The sequence below is a fragment of the Hyla sarda genome, chromosome 1, assembly GCF_029499605.1.
Source record: "Hyla sarda isolate aHylSar1 chromosome 1, aHylSar1.hap1, whole genome shotgun sequence".
Taxonomy (NCBI): domain Eukaryota; kingdom Metazoa; phylum Chordata; class Amphibia; order Anura; family Hylidae; genus Hyla; species Hyla sarda.
In genome coordinates this window covers 467906455-467919356 of record NC_079189.1, presented here as the reverse complement: position 1 = coordinate 467919356, position 12902 = coordinate 467906455, and the positions used below count along the sequence as shown (strand labels likewise).

At 43.9% G+C, this 12902-nt stretch overlaps 1 protein-coding gene across 5 annotated transcripts in view; it reads left to right on the top strand.

The window, feature by feature from the left end:
- The window catches only part of HECTD4 (HECT domain E3 ubiquitin protein ligase 4), a 200180-nt gene extending 187486 nt beyond the window's left edge, over window positions 1–12694 (top strand). For all 5 annotated transcript variants that reach the window (XM_056536635.1, XM_056536627.1, XM_056536623.1 and 2 more), the window contains exons 70-76: window positions 3308–3463; window positions 3972–4075; window positions 4974–5195; window positions 6502–6668; window positions 9139–9334; window positions 9977–10199; window positions 10300–12694. In XM_056536635.1, the coding sequence (XP_056392610.1) occupies window positions 3308–3463; window positions 3972–4075; window positions 4974–5195; window positions 6502–6668; window positions 9139–9334; window positions 9977–10199; window positions 10300–10436 (1205 nt within the window). In that variant the 3' untranslated portion in view covers window positions 10437–12694. The remainder of the gene's footprint in view (window positions 1–3307; window positions 3464–3971; window positions 4076–4973; window positions 5196–6501; window positions 6669–9138; window positions 9335–9976; window positions 10200–10299) is intronic.
- Window positions 12695–12902: the final 208 nt, after the last annotated feature.

Here is a 12902-nt window from a genome sequence, read left to right as displayed (position 1 = left end):
GGGGTTGTACCTTTGGTCCGGGTCCCCCTACCTTCCCTGCTCATCCCGCTGCCTCAACCTGACATGATGCAGGTGACCATAGCTGGCTAATGACATCTTAGGTGAGTATGGTGAAATTTGATGAGTACCTCTTGGTTACCGGATAGAGTACGCTTCCTTTCCCCAGGATCGTTTCTTCCGATCCCACCCTTCTCATTCCCCTTCTTTGGCGGTTGCTTTAAGTACCTTCCTCACTCAGGGAGAGATTGTGCCAGTTCCTCCAGGGGATCGTTTGTCTGGGTTCTACTCAAATCTCTTTGTCGTCCCCAAGAAATGGGTCTCTGCCCGCCCCATTCTGGACCTCAAGCTACTCAACCACCACTTGCGGCTACGTTATTTTCGCATGGAGTCCCTCCGCTCCGTGGTGGCATCCATGGATCAGGGGGAGTTTCTTTCCTCAATGGATATGCGGGATGCCTATCTGCACATCCCCATTGCCATCCTTCGGTTCCGGAGGGATTTCAGTCCTCCCTTACGTGGACGATCTTTTGATCAAAGCTCCGTCCCGGTCCCAAAACTTGGAGAGCCTTCATCTCACAGTACAGACTCTGTCCGCCTTTGGGTGGGTGATCAACCAGGAAAAGTCCAACTTTTCTCCCTCCCAGTCTCTTTTCTTTCTGGGTCTCCTTTTCGACACGACAGCTTCAGGAGGGTGTTCATCGTCTATGGCGCCCCTCTCTTGTTCCAATTCGCTTCTGCATAGAGGTGCTGGGCTGGATGATGGCGGTCCCTTTTGCCCAGTTCTGCTATCACCCTTTCCATCTGGCCATTCTTCTGCCCCCTTCCGTTTGTCGGTCTCTTCTGTGGCGTCTCCACACTCACCTTCTTCTCCAGAGGCGGTCATTTCTTCCCCTCCACTGGCAGGTCGTCACGACCAATGTGAGTCTCCTGGGTTGGGGAGGTGTGTTTCAAGACCTGACGGTCCAGGATCGCTGGTCCCCTCAGGAGGCTCACTTTCCCATCAATCTTCTGGAGCTCCGTGCCATCTTTCTTTGCCTCCTCCACTAGGAGGTTCTCCTACAGGGTTGCCCAGTTCGTGTCCAATCGGCAACGCCACGGCTGTGGCATATATCAATTGCCAGGGCGGCACATGCAGTCGCTCGGCGATGGAGGAGGTCACCAACATTCTGCTCTGGGCCGAGACTCTAGTTCCCGCCCTCTCCGCGATCCACATTCCGGGTGTGGAGAATTGGGAAATGGACTTTCTCAGCCACTACCCAGCGGATTCGGGGGAGTGGTCTCTCCATCCGGAATTGTTTGCGCAGATCTGAGATCTTTGGGGGACCCCAAACGTGGATCTCTTTGCATCTTGCCACAAGAGGCTAGGTTCCCCTGCTTTTTTGCGAAGTTGCGAGACCCTCTGGCTCTGGCGGTGGACACACTTGTCATCCTGTGGTCGTCCTTCAGTCTTCCTTACCTCTTCCCGCCTCTCCCTCTCCTACCCAGGGAGGAAAATCAAGGCGTAGGGAGTTCTCGCTATTCTAGTGGCTCCAGACTGGCCCAGGCGGGCGTGGTACGCCGACATAATTCAGCTGGTTGCCGACGTACCCTTGAGTCTTCCAGTTCACCCCCATCTCTTCTCCCAGGGTACTCTCTGCCACTTCAATTTACTGTCTCTGCATTTGACAGCGTGGCTGTTGAAACTGAGGTTTTGGGAGCTCGGGGGTTTTCTTCCGGGATAATTCGCACCATGCTTCAGTCTCAGAAGCCTTCCTCTGCTAGAATTTACCACAGCACTTGGCAGGCTTATTTCTGATGGTGTGAGGCTCAGCCCGTCTCCCCAGTCGTTTTTTCCTTTCCTTGCTTTCTTGTTTTTTGCAATCTGGTCTGGATCAGTGCTTGGCGCTCAGCTCCCTTAAGGGTCAGGTGTCTGCTCTTTCTATTCTCTTTCAACGGCAGTTAGCTTCCAACCCCTAAAGGGCGTGGCCGAAACGGTTCCGCCATACCGGTCTCCTACCCCTCCTTAGGATCTCAACCTGGTGCTTGGCGCCTTGAGGGAGGCTCCGTTCGAACCTATTCGGGGCGCTTCTCTCTGGGTTCTTTCTTGGAAGGTCACCTTCCTCATTACCTCAATCAGGAGGGTCTCCGAACTGGCTGCGCGCTCTTGTCGCGCTCCCTTCTTGGTCCTTCATCAGGACAAGGTTGTCTTTCGGCCACCTCCCTCCTTCTTGCCCAAGGTGGTTTCCTCCTTTCACATGAACGAGGAGATTGTGCTTTATTCGTTTTGTCCGGCTCCATCCAACTCTAAGGAGTGTTCCCTCCATTGTCTGAATGTGGTGCGAGCTGTCCGGATCTATCTTTACGTCACCTCCTCTTTCCGACAGGATGACGCCGCCTTTGCGATTCCGGAGGATCGTTACAAGGGTCTTCCGGCTTCCAAGGCAACCATTTTGCGGTGGATCCATTCCGCCATCTCAGAATCGTACCATCATAAAGGGGAAGGTCCCACCTTTTCGGGTCACTGCGCATTCCACGTGTTCTGTTGGGGCTTCTTGGGCGCAACGCAATAGGGCTTCAGCCTTACAAGTCTGCAGAGCAGCCACCTGGTCGTCCTTGCATACTTTCACCAAATTCTACTAACTTGTGCGTCCATGGACGCCGGTTTGGGTCTCAAGGTGTTGCAGGCGGCAGTGGCTCAGTCTTCTGCCTGATTCTGTGTTGGGTATTTTGTCTCACCCAAGGGACTGCTTTAGTACGTCCAACGATCTCTGTGTCCCCCAATGGAGCCGACCGAGAAAAGTAGATTTTTTTTTTATGCTTACCATAAAATCGCTTTCTTAAAGGATCCATTGGGGGACACCGCACCCACGCATTTGTTGTGGCTATGGTTCGGTTTTCTGTACGAGGGGTTGTGTTCAGTTCTTTTTGTCTGGTTCCCTCGGACACCTGCTAGTTTCTTTTTCTGTCGGTCCTCTCCTTTGGAACTAAACTGATTAACTCAGAGTCAGTAGGCGGGGTATATCCTGCCAGGAGGGGCCGACTTCTTTTTGTATGCCTAATGTCAGCCTCCTAGTGGCAGCGGGATATACCCACGGTCTCTGTGTCCCCCAATGGATCCTCCAAGAAAGAGATTTTACGGTAAGCATAAAAAAATCTACTTTTTCCCTATGTGCTACAGCAATTGATAGAAATTAAAACAAAGAATTCTGATGAACGGATCATTTTGATCAGATTTGTGGTGCACCATGATTTGATGGGACATATCTGAACATCCATTTTACAATTTAACATCTTTTAGTTTACTTATGTACTTTTGCTTCTCTTATAGGTGAAATTCGTGGATCAGAGAACTCTTACTTCTGCCAAGCAGCTAGACAGTTGGCATGCATACCTTCCTCCCAACTCTGTGTCAAACTAGCTAGTGGAGGTGATCCAACTTATGCCTTCAATATTCGCTTCACTGGGGAAGAGGTACATGGAACAAGTGAGTGACTTCTGACTGTACAAATACAGTTTCTCACAATGACTGATGTAGCCAGCACACCTGTAGCTCTTTTCCACACTTGCACAAGTATGTGGGGAGCCACTCCACCTTACACCAAAGAAGCAAAAGGAAAAGTTCCAGCACAAGGATTCTTTATAAAAGGCAGATATTTAATTTTTTCATGTAAAATTAGTTACATGAATAGCATCATAGCCTTTGCTCTCTGTATGAGCTTAATGATAGGCTGCATATGACTAAGCTCCAGTAGTGAGCGAAAAGCAACAGGTCAGGCTTTTGAAATACTGAAAAAAGAATCCTTGTGCTGGACCTTTTTCTTTTTTACGTCTATTTTTTTTTTCTAAATCATTTAATAGAATGATACAACAATTGGGAAAAGGAAGTTATACTTAGATGCTTGAAACAGATAACATTTAAGTTAACAGATGAAGTGGAAATGATGTAATAACCCAGTTAACAGTGTTTTTGCCCAAATAATATTGTTTCTTAGGTGGATCCTTCAGGCATTTCCTCTGGCAAGTATGTAAAGAACTTCAGAGCTCCTCCTTGTCTCTTCTGCTGTTGTGCCCCAGCTCTGCGGTTAATAAGAATAAGGTAAGACGTCTATGAGATGTTATTTAACCACTTATCCCTACACTTAGGGATACAAGAAAAACTTGTTCTTTTCATTGGGGACACAGGCAACTATAGGTGTATGCTGCAGCCACTAGGATGCACTAAAACTGAGTAGAAAAAGAAAGTAAATTCTCCTGAGCAGGATCTATTTGCCCACTGGTACTGAGCTAATTGGTTTTAGCTTAGTGTCAGTAAGAGGCAGACAAAAGTCTGGTTTCTGATGTTTGGCTAGTTAGAATTTTCCTTTTGGTTTGTGGAATCAGTGCACTGTGGGTAATGGGGTCTGACCCTTCCTTATGCGACCAGATGGATGGTTGTCCCTCAGCAGCCATTGGTTGGCACGGTGGCACATGACACCTTGTTGCCAGTTTAGCTCAAGCCAAGTTTTGCCATGTCTGCCTGCTGTGCATTCCTTGTCTCCTCCCCTTCGTTACCCCCATGTGTAAGTTACGCAGCCTTTTCTCCCTTAGCTCTGACCTTCCCTGCAGGCTCAAGCCACTGGAGGTAGCTCTCTCCAGCAGCTTGCTAAGGTGACACTCAGTTCCTCTGCAAGCTGTTCCATCTCTCTCCTTGTGACTTCCCTCCATCCTCCTCGTCTGGTGTCCACCATCTGCTGGGTGGCCTTGCTGCAATATGCATGTTAGCTAGGTATCTCTGGCCTCGCTTCTGCATGCCCACACCCCCTCCAACATTTTTCTTGGTTTTCCATGCTGCCTTCTTCCCAGAGGCTCCTCTCACTGCAGAGCCTACTTTTGGCCACGCTTCCCCTCTTTTCCTCCTGTCCCATCCTGTTCAACCAAAGCATGTCATCACATGATTGTATTCTGTCCATTGCTTTCATGGTTTTATAATATATGCACATTATTATGTTTTACAGGGGAAATACTTACTTACTCCCAGTCCTATAACCTATGCAGAGGAGCAGTTGCTCCATTTCTTTGGTCAGCTCCTGGGTATAGCTATCCGAGCGGACATGCCCCTTCCTCTTGACCTCTTGCCTTGCTTTTGGAAGATGCTTGTAGGAGAACCAATGGATCCTGAAACAGATCTTTATGAAGCGGATATTCTAACCCACAACTACATCAAGAAATTTGAAAATGTAAATTTTCCATATTTTTGTGTCTGTTTACCTTTCTGTTTTCTTTTTTGTATTCTGTGCCCTTCTACCCCATCTTGGTCTACTTATTAGTATCTTCCACATTCACTGCAGAACATATACAAACCCAAAGGTTTAAAGGGGTACCCCAGTGAACTGGCTTCAGAAAGTTAAACAGATTTGTAAATTACTTCTATTAAAAAATCTTAATCCTTCCGTTACTTATCAGCTGCTGAAGTTGAGTTGTTCTTTTCTGTCTGATAACAGTGCTCTCTGCTGACACCTCTGTCTTTCTCAGGAACTGTCCAGAGTAGGAGCAAATCCCCATAGCAAACCTCTCCTGCTCTGGACAGTTCCTGAGACAGACAGAGTTGTCAGCAGAGAGCACTGTGGTCAGACAGAAAAGAACAACTCCAGCTGCTGATAAGTACTGGTAGTAGTGATGAGCGAAGTTACAGTGATTCGATTTGTCATGGCTCGGCAGTAGCTGACTTTATTCTGCATAAATGAGTTCAGCTTTCAGGTGCTCCGGTGGGCTGGAAAAGGTGGATACAGCCCTAAGAGAGAGTCTCCAGCCCACCGGAGCACCTGAAAGCTGAACTCATTTATGCAGAATAAAGTCAGCAACTGCCGAGCCGAGAAGTTTGTGACGAATCGAATCACTGTAACTTCACTCATCTCTAACTGGTAAGATTAAGATTTTTTAATAGAAGTAATTTACAAATCTGTTTAACTTTCTGGCACCAGTTGATATGGGTTAGGCAGATGCCAGGAAAGTTTCCAGCCTAAAGGTACAATTGTTGTCTATGTTATTGCCCAGAACCCAAATGTCTAGTGAAGACAATACTCTGTGCTGCATTATACAATAATGTTATAAAGCAATGGTCTTCAACCTGCGGACCTCCAGATGTTGCAAAACTACAACTCCCAGCATGACCGGACAGCCAACGGCTGTCCGGGCATGCTGGGAATTGTAGTTTTGCAACATCTGAAGGTCCGCAGGTTGGAGACCACTGTTATAAAGACTTGTGCTCTTGCAGATTTTCAGCAATAGTTTATTTCCTTCCTGTAAAAAGCCTTGGCGTTAACCATATTGAACACAGTAAGATTACCTAGAATATGTCTCCATGTCAGAGCGTCACATGACATCAGTGCCCAGTCTCACAACTCAATGCTCATGTACCATTTGTAGATGCAAATCTGAAATGCCATGTTGTATGTTTGGGTATGGTTATTTATTTGTACTTCTGTATTGGTGATTTAAGCTGTAGAGTGACTCTCTAATGTATTTCACTTATTGCTTTCGTAGCTAAATGATGAAGCTGAACTGGAATCACTTTGTGCTGAAATAGCAGCACAGCATCTCCCTACCGAGAGTCCAGACTCCCCTAACAAACCAAGCTGTAAATTTACCTACCCAACAATGACCGGGGAGGAGGTGGAACTGTGTGCAAATGGAAGACACATTCCTGTTGTGTGAGTACCCTATATAATGAGCTTTGCCAGTAAGGATCATTAGACTCAAATCATTTATATTGCATTATAATATTTAATTTGCTATTTTGTCGCCATTCTTGTTACAAGTCAGATAGAAGGTGCTACTGCTAATCTACGGAGGGGTACTCCGGTGGAAATTTATTTATTTATTTTTTTTAATCAACTGATGCCAGAAAGTTAAACAGATTTGTTAATTACTTCCATTAAAAAATCTTAATCCTTCCAGTACTTATTAGCGGCTGTATACTACAGAGGAAATGTTTTTCTTTTTGGATTTCTTTTCTGTTATGACCACAGTGCTCTCTGCTGACACCTCCAGATCAGCATGTGTTTGTTATGGGGATTTTCTCCTGCTCTGTACATACTTCCTCTGTAGTATACAGCAGCTGATAAGTACTGGAAGAATTAAGATTTTTTTTTTAATAGAAGTAATTTACAAATCTGTTTAACTTTCTGGCATCAGTTGATTTAAAAACAAAAAAAAAGTTTTCCACTGGAGTACCCCTTTAAGCCCAACCAAAGTTCTGTCTATGGGTTTACCTTGTAAGCTGAATGCAGAAAAAAGGAGAGAGCAGAGCTTCCTCTAAGAGTAGTATGTATATACAGATAGGTATAGCAAGTGTAGATGTGCACACCGTGTAGGGTGTCCGCTCACCTTGTGGGGTTGTGTGCCAGGCACAACCACCATGAAGCACTTGTCAGTGTTTTACGGAGCTGCCTCCCGGTAATCAGTAGGGGGTATCCCTTGCTGATCTAGGACATCAAGTGGACGGAAGAAAAAGCCGGGATCCGTTGGCGCATGCCGCAGTAATGCTCAGATGTCCAGTTAGGATAAAACTTCTTTTATTAATGCCAGATTTTAGACGCGTTTCGAGGTTCCTACCTCTTTCTCAATAAGGTTCCTACCTCTTTTATTGAGAAAGAGGTAGGAACTTCGAAACGCGTCTAAAATCTGGCATTAATAAAAGAAGTTTTATCCTAACTGGACATCTGAGCATTACTGCGGCATGCGCCGACGGATCCTGGCTTTTTCTTCCGTCCACTATGGGTTTACCGTATAAGATGTTATTTTAGACTGGATTAAAAGGGTGTATGGAACAGCTAGGGACCATGCAGTTCCTGATGACAGGTTATACTGAGCACAATCAGAAATCTTACTATATCACTAATAATGACTAGAGGAACAAATGTTTTAGCATTTTCTGGTATCGTCTACAGGGCTACACTAATCTCATAAAAGTAAATATTTCACTATACAAGCAAATGGGGCAACACTGCTAGGGTAAGCTCTAACATACTTGATTGCTTCTGTAGCTTGTGAGTCTATTGATAGCTATAGGACAAGATCTGTGGAGACCAGCGACCTCTGACAGCTCTATCTGACATTTTTTTTTTCAATCTTTTATTTAAACAATTTCAAATACAATAGAAGCTCTCAGTGATGATTAATAGCAAAGCTAATAATGGTAGTTACACAGAGAAGTACCCTGCTAAGATTATTATAGCATAAACAGCACTGAGTAGGGCAGTGTTTCCCAACCAGGGTGCCTCCAGCTGTTGCAAAACTAAAACTCCCAGCATGCCCGGACAGCCGCTGGCTGTCCGGGCATGCTGGGAGTTGTAGATTTGCAACAGCTGGAGGCACCCTGGTTGGGAAACACGAGTAGAGGCATAAGCAAATATGAGAGAGCTGTCACTGTGATATATTTTACCTGTTATGATGTAAAGCTACAGAGCAGGAACTGAAGTATATGGAGCTGCAAGCCACAGGCAGAATAGGGCAGTGTTCACACCACGTTTTTGCAATACAGTCCCCGTATCGTATTGATGAAAAACGGATTCCTCAAAACCGGACTAAACTGTATCAAAACATGTGTACAAATTTTAACCTGTATACGGTTTGAAAAAAATGATGTCCGATTGCATCCCCTGCAATGTGACACTTTATCCCTATGTTCTTACACTTTCACTTGTTTGATTAAAATGCGAAGAAAAAAAAACTCTCCGTGTCAACAACCGTATGGAACCGTACGCACATACGGTTCTGTACGGTTCTGTACAGTTCTCATTGACACCCATGTTTTAAAAAAATGTATACGGTTTCCTAATGGTTTTTCACCAGGACCAAAAACAGTGGTAGGCTACGGTTTTGGGTACGGGAAAAAAAATGGACGAAACCGTACAGGATGCAAAACGGACACAACCGGATGCCTAGTTTGGCATACGGTTTTCAATGGAGAGTCAACGCATACGGTTTTCAATACGGTTTCATATGGTTTTCAAATTAAAAACGTATACGGGAATTGTATTGCAAAAACGTGGTGTGAACCCAGCCTAAGAAGTCTTTGTATCCTGGCCGCTAAACTATTTATAGGAAAACAAAACCTGCCAACAGAACATCTGCACTTGTGTACTTTCCTTTAGAATTGTCACTGGCTTTATCTTACAGTTGGGAGAACAAGAATATTTACGCAGCAGGAATCAGAAATCTCCGTATGCGTGAGCTAAAGAACCAGGACTGTATGAATGCTGTACGTGCTGGTCTGGGCTCCATCATTCCCCTGCAGCTTCTAACCAGTCTGACAGCCCTGGAGATGGAGCTCCGAACATGTGGGCTGCCATTCATCAATCTGGAGTTTTTAAAGGTATAGATATTACACACTTGTACCAGTGTTTCCCAACCAGGGCGCCTCCAGCTGTTGCAAAACTACAACTCCCAGCATGGCCGGGCAGCCAACGGGTGTCCGGGTATGCTGGGAGTTGTAGTTTTGCAACACCAGGAGGCACCCTTGTTGGGAAGAACTGGCTTATACTATGCAACAAAGTGTAAATATTTCATTGTACTTAAAGGGGTTATCCAAGAAAAAACTTTTTTTTATATATATCAAATGGCTCCAGAAAGTTAAACAGATTTGTAAATTACTTCTATTAAAAAATCTTCATTCTTTCAGTACTTATGAGCTTCTGAAGTTAAGTTGTTCTTTTCTGTCTAAATGCTCTCTGATGACACGTGTCTCGGGAACCGCCCAGTTTAGAAGCAAATCCCCATAGCAAACCTCTTCTACTCTGTGCAGTTCCCGAGACAAGCAGAGATGTCAGCAGAGAGCACTGTTACAAGACAGAAAACAACAACTCAACTTCAGCAGCTGATAATTATTGAAAGGATTAAGATTTTTTAATAGAAGTCATTTACAAATCTGTTTAACGTTCTGGACCCAGTTGATATATATAAAAAAAAAAAAAATTCCTGGAATACCCCTTTAATGCTTCATTCTGTTCTATTCTAGGCTCACACTATGTATCAAGTCGGTCTTATGGAAACTGATCAGCACATAGAGTTTTTTTGGTGTGCTTTGGAGATGTTTACTCAGGAAGAACTTTGTAAGTTCATTAAATTTGCCTGCAATCAGGAACGCATTCCCTTCACATGTCCTTGTAAAGATGGGGGGCCAGATACTGCACATGTTCCCCCGTACCCCATGAAGATTGCCCCACCTGACGGAGCAACAGGTAAACACAGACAAGTGCCTTTGCGTGTGCTAGTCTTTCTATTGAAATATACATTGTATAGCATTGTGGCATATTGACCATGGAGAATACCTTTTTGCAGGTTCCCCAGATTCCAGGTACATCCGTGTGGAGACCTGCATGTTCATGATAAAGCTCCCGCAGTACTCTTCCCTAGAGATCATGCTGGAGAAACTGAGGCATGCAATTCATTATCGAGAAGACCCACTCAGTGGTTGACCCTGATCCTAGCAGAGAAGAGGAGCAATTCTAAGAGAAGACCCGAACTGTTTATGTGGGAGCCCTTACAGCTCACAGGCTTGCCCCATGGACAGAACCTGAGGAAACAAGATGACTGAACTTTTTGTTTTTTGTTCTGCCCATACCTGCACATTTACCTTTGTATTTGTGAAGTCTCTGGTGGGGTTTTTGCCTTGTTTGTGAAATGTTTGTCGAATAATTTTAGTACTGATGATGTGGAGCAGACGACTTGATTTATTCCTCAAACACACGAGTGTCAATGCTCTTATGTTTGGGGCATGATTTAAGAAAAACTTTATTTTATACCATTGAATGGAAGAACGTGAACAAATGAAAATTGGGTTATCTGTAAATAAGAATACACAACATAATATAATTTAATGATAAATTATTTCCAGAGTACAGGAATGTAACACACTGGATAGAGAGCTGTGAAAAAAAAAGTTTGGTTATTTTTTTATTTTTACTTATTTTGCAAAATAGTATTTAAGTTCTAATAGTTCTAATAAGCACTGGAAATTGCTGGTTGTGAAGGGAATTCGCCATTTTAACGTTCTGAGCTTTCCTCAGTGTATAGGAGCACGAGCTGCACAGGATAGTTTTTCTTTTTTTAATTGTGAAGTTTTGGGGTTTTTATTTTATTGAAACTGTTGGTTTTATTTGAGGTTTCCACATTTTAGGCTGTGATGGATCCAGCTGATGGTGAACATTCACTTGAGAACTTGAATCTGTGGCCTTACGCTGGTGAGAATTGTATGGTGTTGGAGCACATGCAGAGATACACACAATGCACTGTATTTACTAAGGGCTTGGACCATATGCAGCACAGACAAATGGCAGATGACTATTTGGTGTGGGGAGATTTTTCACGGTTATTTTTGCCCACAAGCTTTGGGATTATCATAAAAAGCACAGGAATTTATAGGTGTCAGAGAAGTGTGTGAAGTTTTTTTGAGGAGCTTCCCAAGAGTTATTGTTTATATGGTACAGAACATGAGCGCCAGGGCTCTTAGGAAGTATTCCGGTATCATAAGCCTGACCTGTCAGTTATCCTTTCGACTAGGTAAAATACTTATTCTGACTTGTTTCCAGTAGTAGTAACACTACCAGGTTAAGGTATTACATTAGAATGAATGGATTTTGCCATGAACTATGGTATATTTTACTGGGTATATGTACCCTAACTAGTTAGATGATCCATGGTCACTGAATATTGGTGCATACAAACCCTTGCTACCTTAACCCGGCTAATAATGAAAAGTGGTGGCTCACATTTACCGAGTCAGTACTGTATTGTGTCTCAAGTGTTTGACTAGAAAAGCTTGTCATTATTCTGAGTGGCGGCCCTCTTGCACCTATTCACAATGTTTCTACATGCTAGTATACTTTCAGTATGATCAATGTAGAGGCAACACACTCAGCAAAACAGTGCAGCACCGAACGCTGCTGTAACGTTATACATGTCCTGGTGCAATGCTGTCATTGTTTAGCCTGAAAGACATTCAGGAGTCGTCTCTGGAAATAGCCCATATCATCATTAGGGTTGTCACCTTCACATAAGGCATAGCTTTCAAAAGGTCATCCGATATTGATAGTGTAGAAAATGAACATGGTCATTCCTAAGCAACCAGCCAAGAATGTGACTGTAAAGCTCTACCATTTATATGATAGATGGAGACACCTCATAATGCAAGATGCCATATAAAGCCCTATATTTTAGATGGATGGGTGCTGAGACTCTTGACCTGTGTCCAGATCACTAATATTAGGCAAAAGACTGCTGCAATAAACAAACTAAAATTCTGTTTTACAAGCTGGAAGAGCAATATAGAGCTCGGCTCTTATTATTGGCAACTCCTGATCGAGAAAAGTAAAAGTGAAAGCCTTATTCTAAAATGGAGATTGGAGCTAGCAGAACTGCAGCCCCCAATAAACCCCCACCAGTCTAGCCAGATACAAGGCTTCTTATGATGGCACTGCAGGTGACAGGATGCCCACCTGACATAGAAACACTTTAGCAATGGGTTTAAGTGCAACATATCTACTTTTTGAGCCCTAAAGTGTGCTGTACAGTCGATGTATATTTATTATTGCAGTTATCTATGGTTGCATATAACAAATCCTTTAACTCTATGCCATTCCCCTTGTCTGTTCCGGTATTTAAAACACTGCTGTGTAAATGAAGCATACTAAACAAGGAAAGTGTCATGAGAATTAAAAAAATGATTTTGAATGTCTTCCAGTATAACTTGTTTTTTTTTTATTTCATAAACTACATACAAAAGGGGGGCGTTTTAGCGGATGCGCAAAAACCTGTGCTTTAGTGATTCATAAGAAGGTCCATGGAACTCTCTTGTACCAGCTAAAACCTAATAACAGGACATGTACATCCCATGGGGGCAGGTACACAATTTTTACTTACATTCAGCTAGAAAGATAACTGTC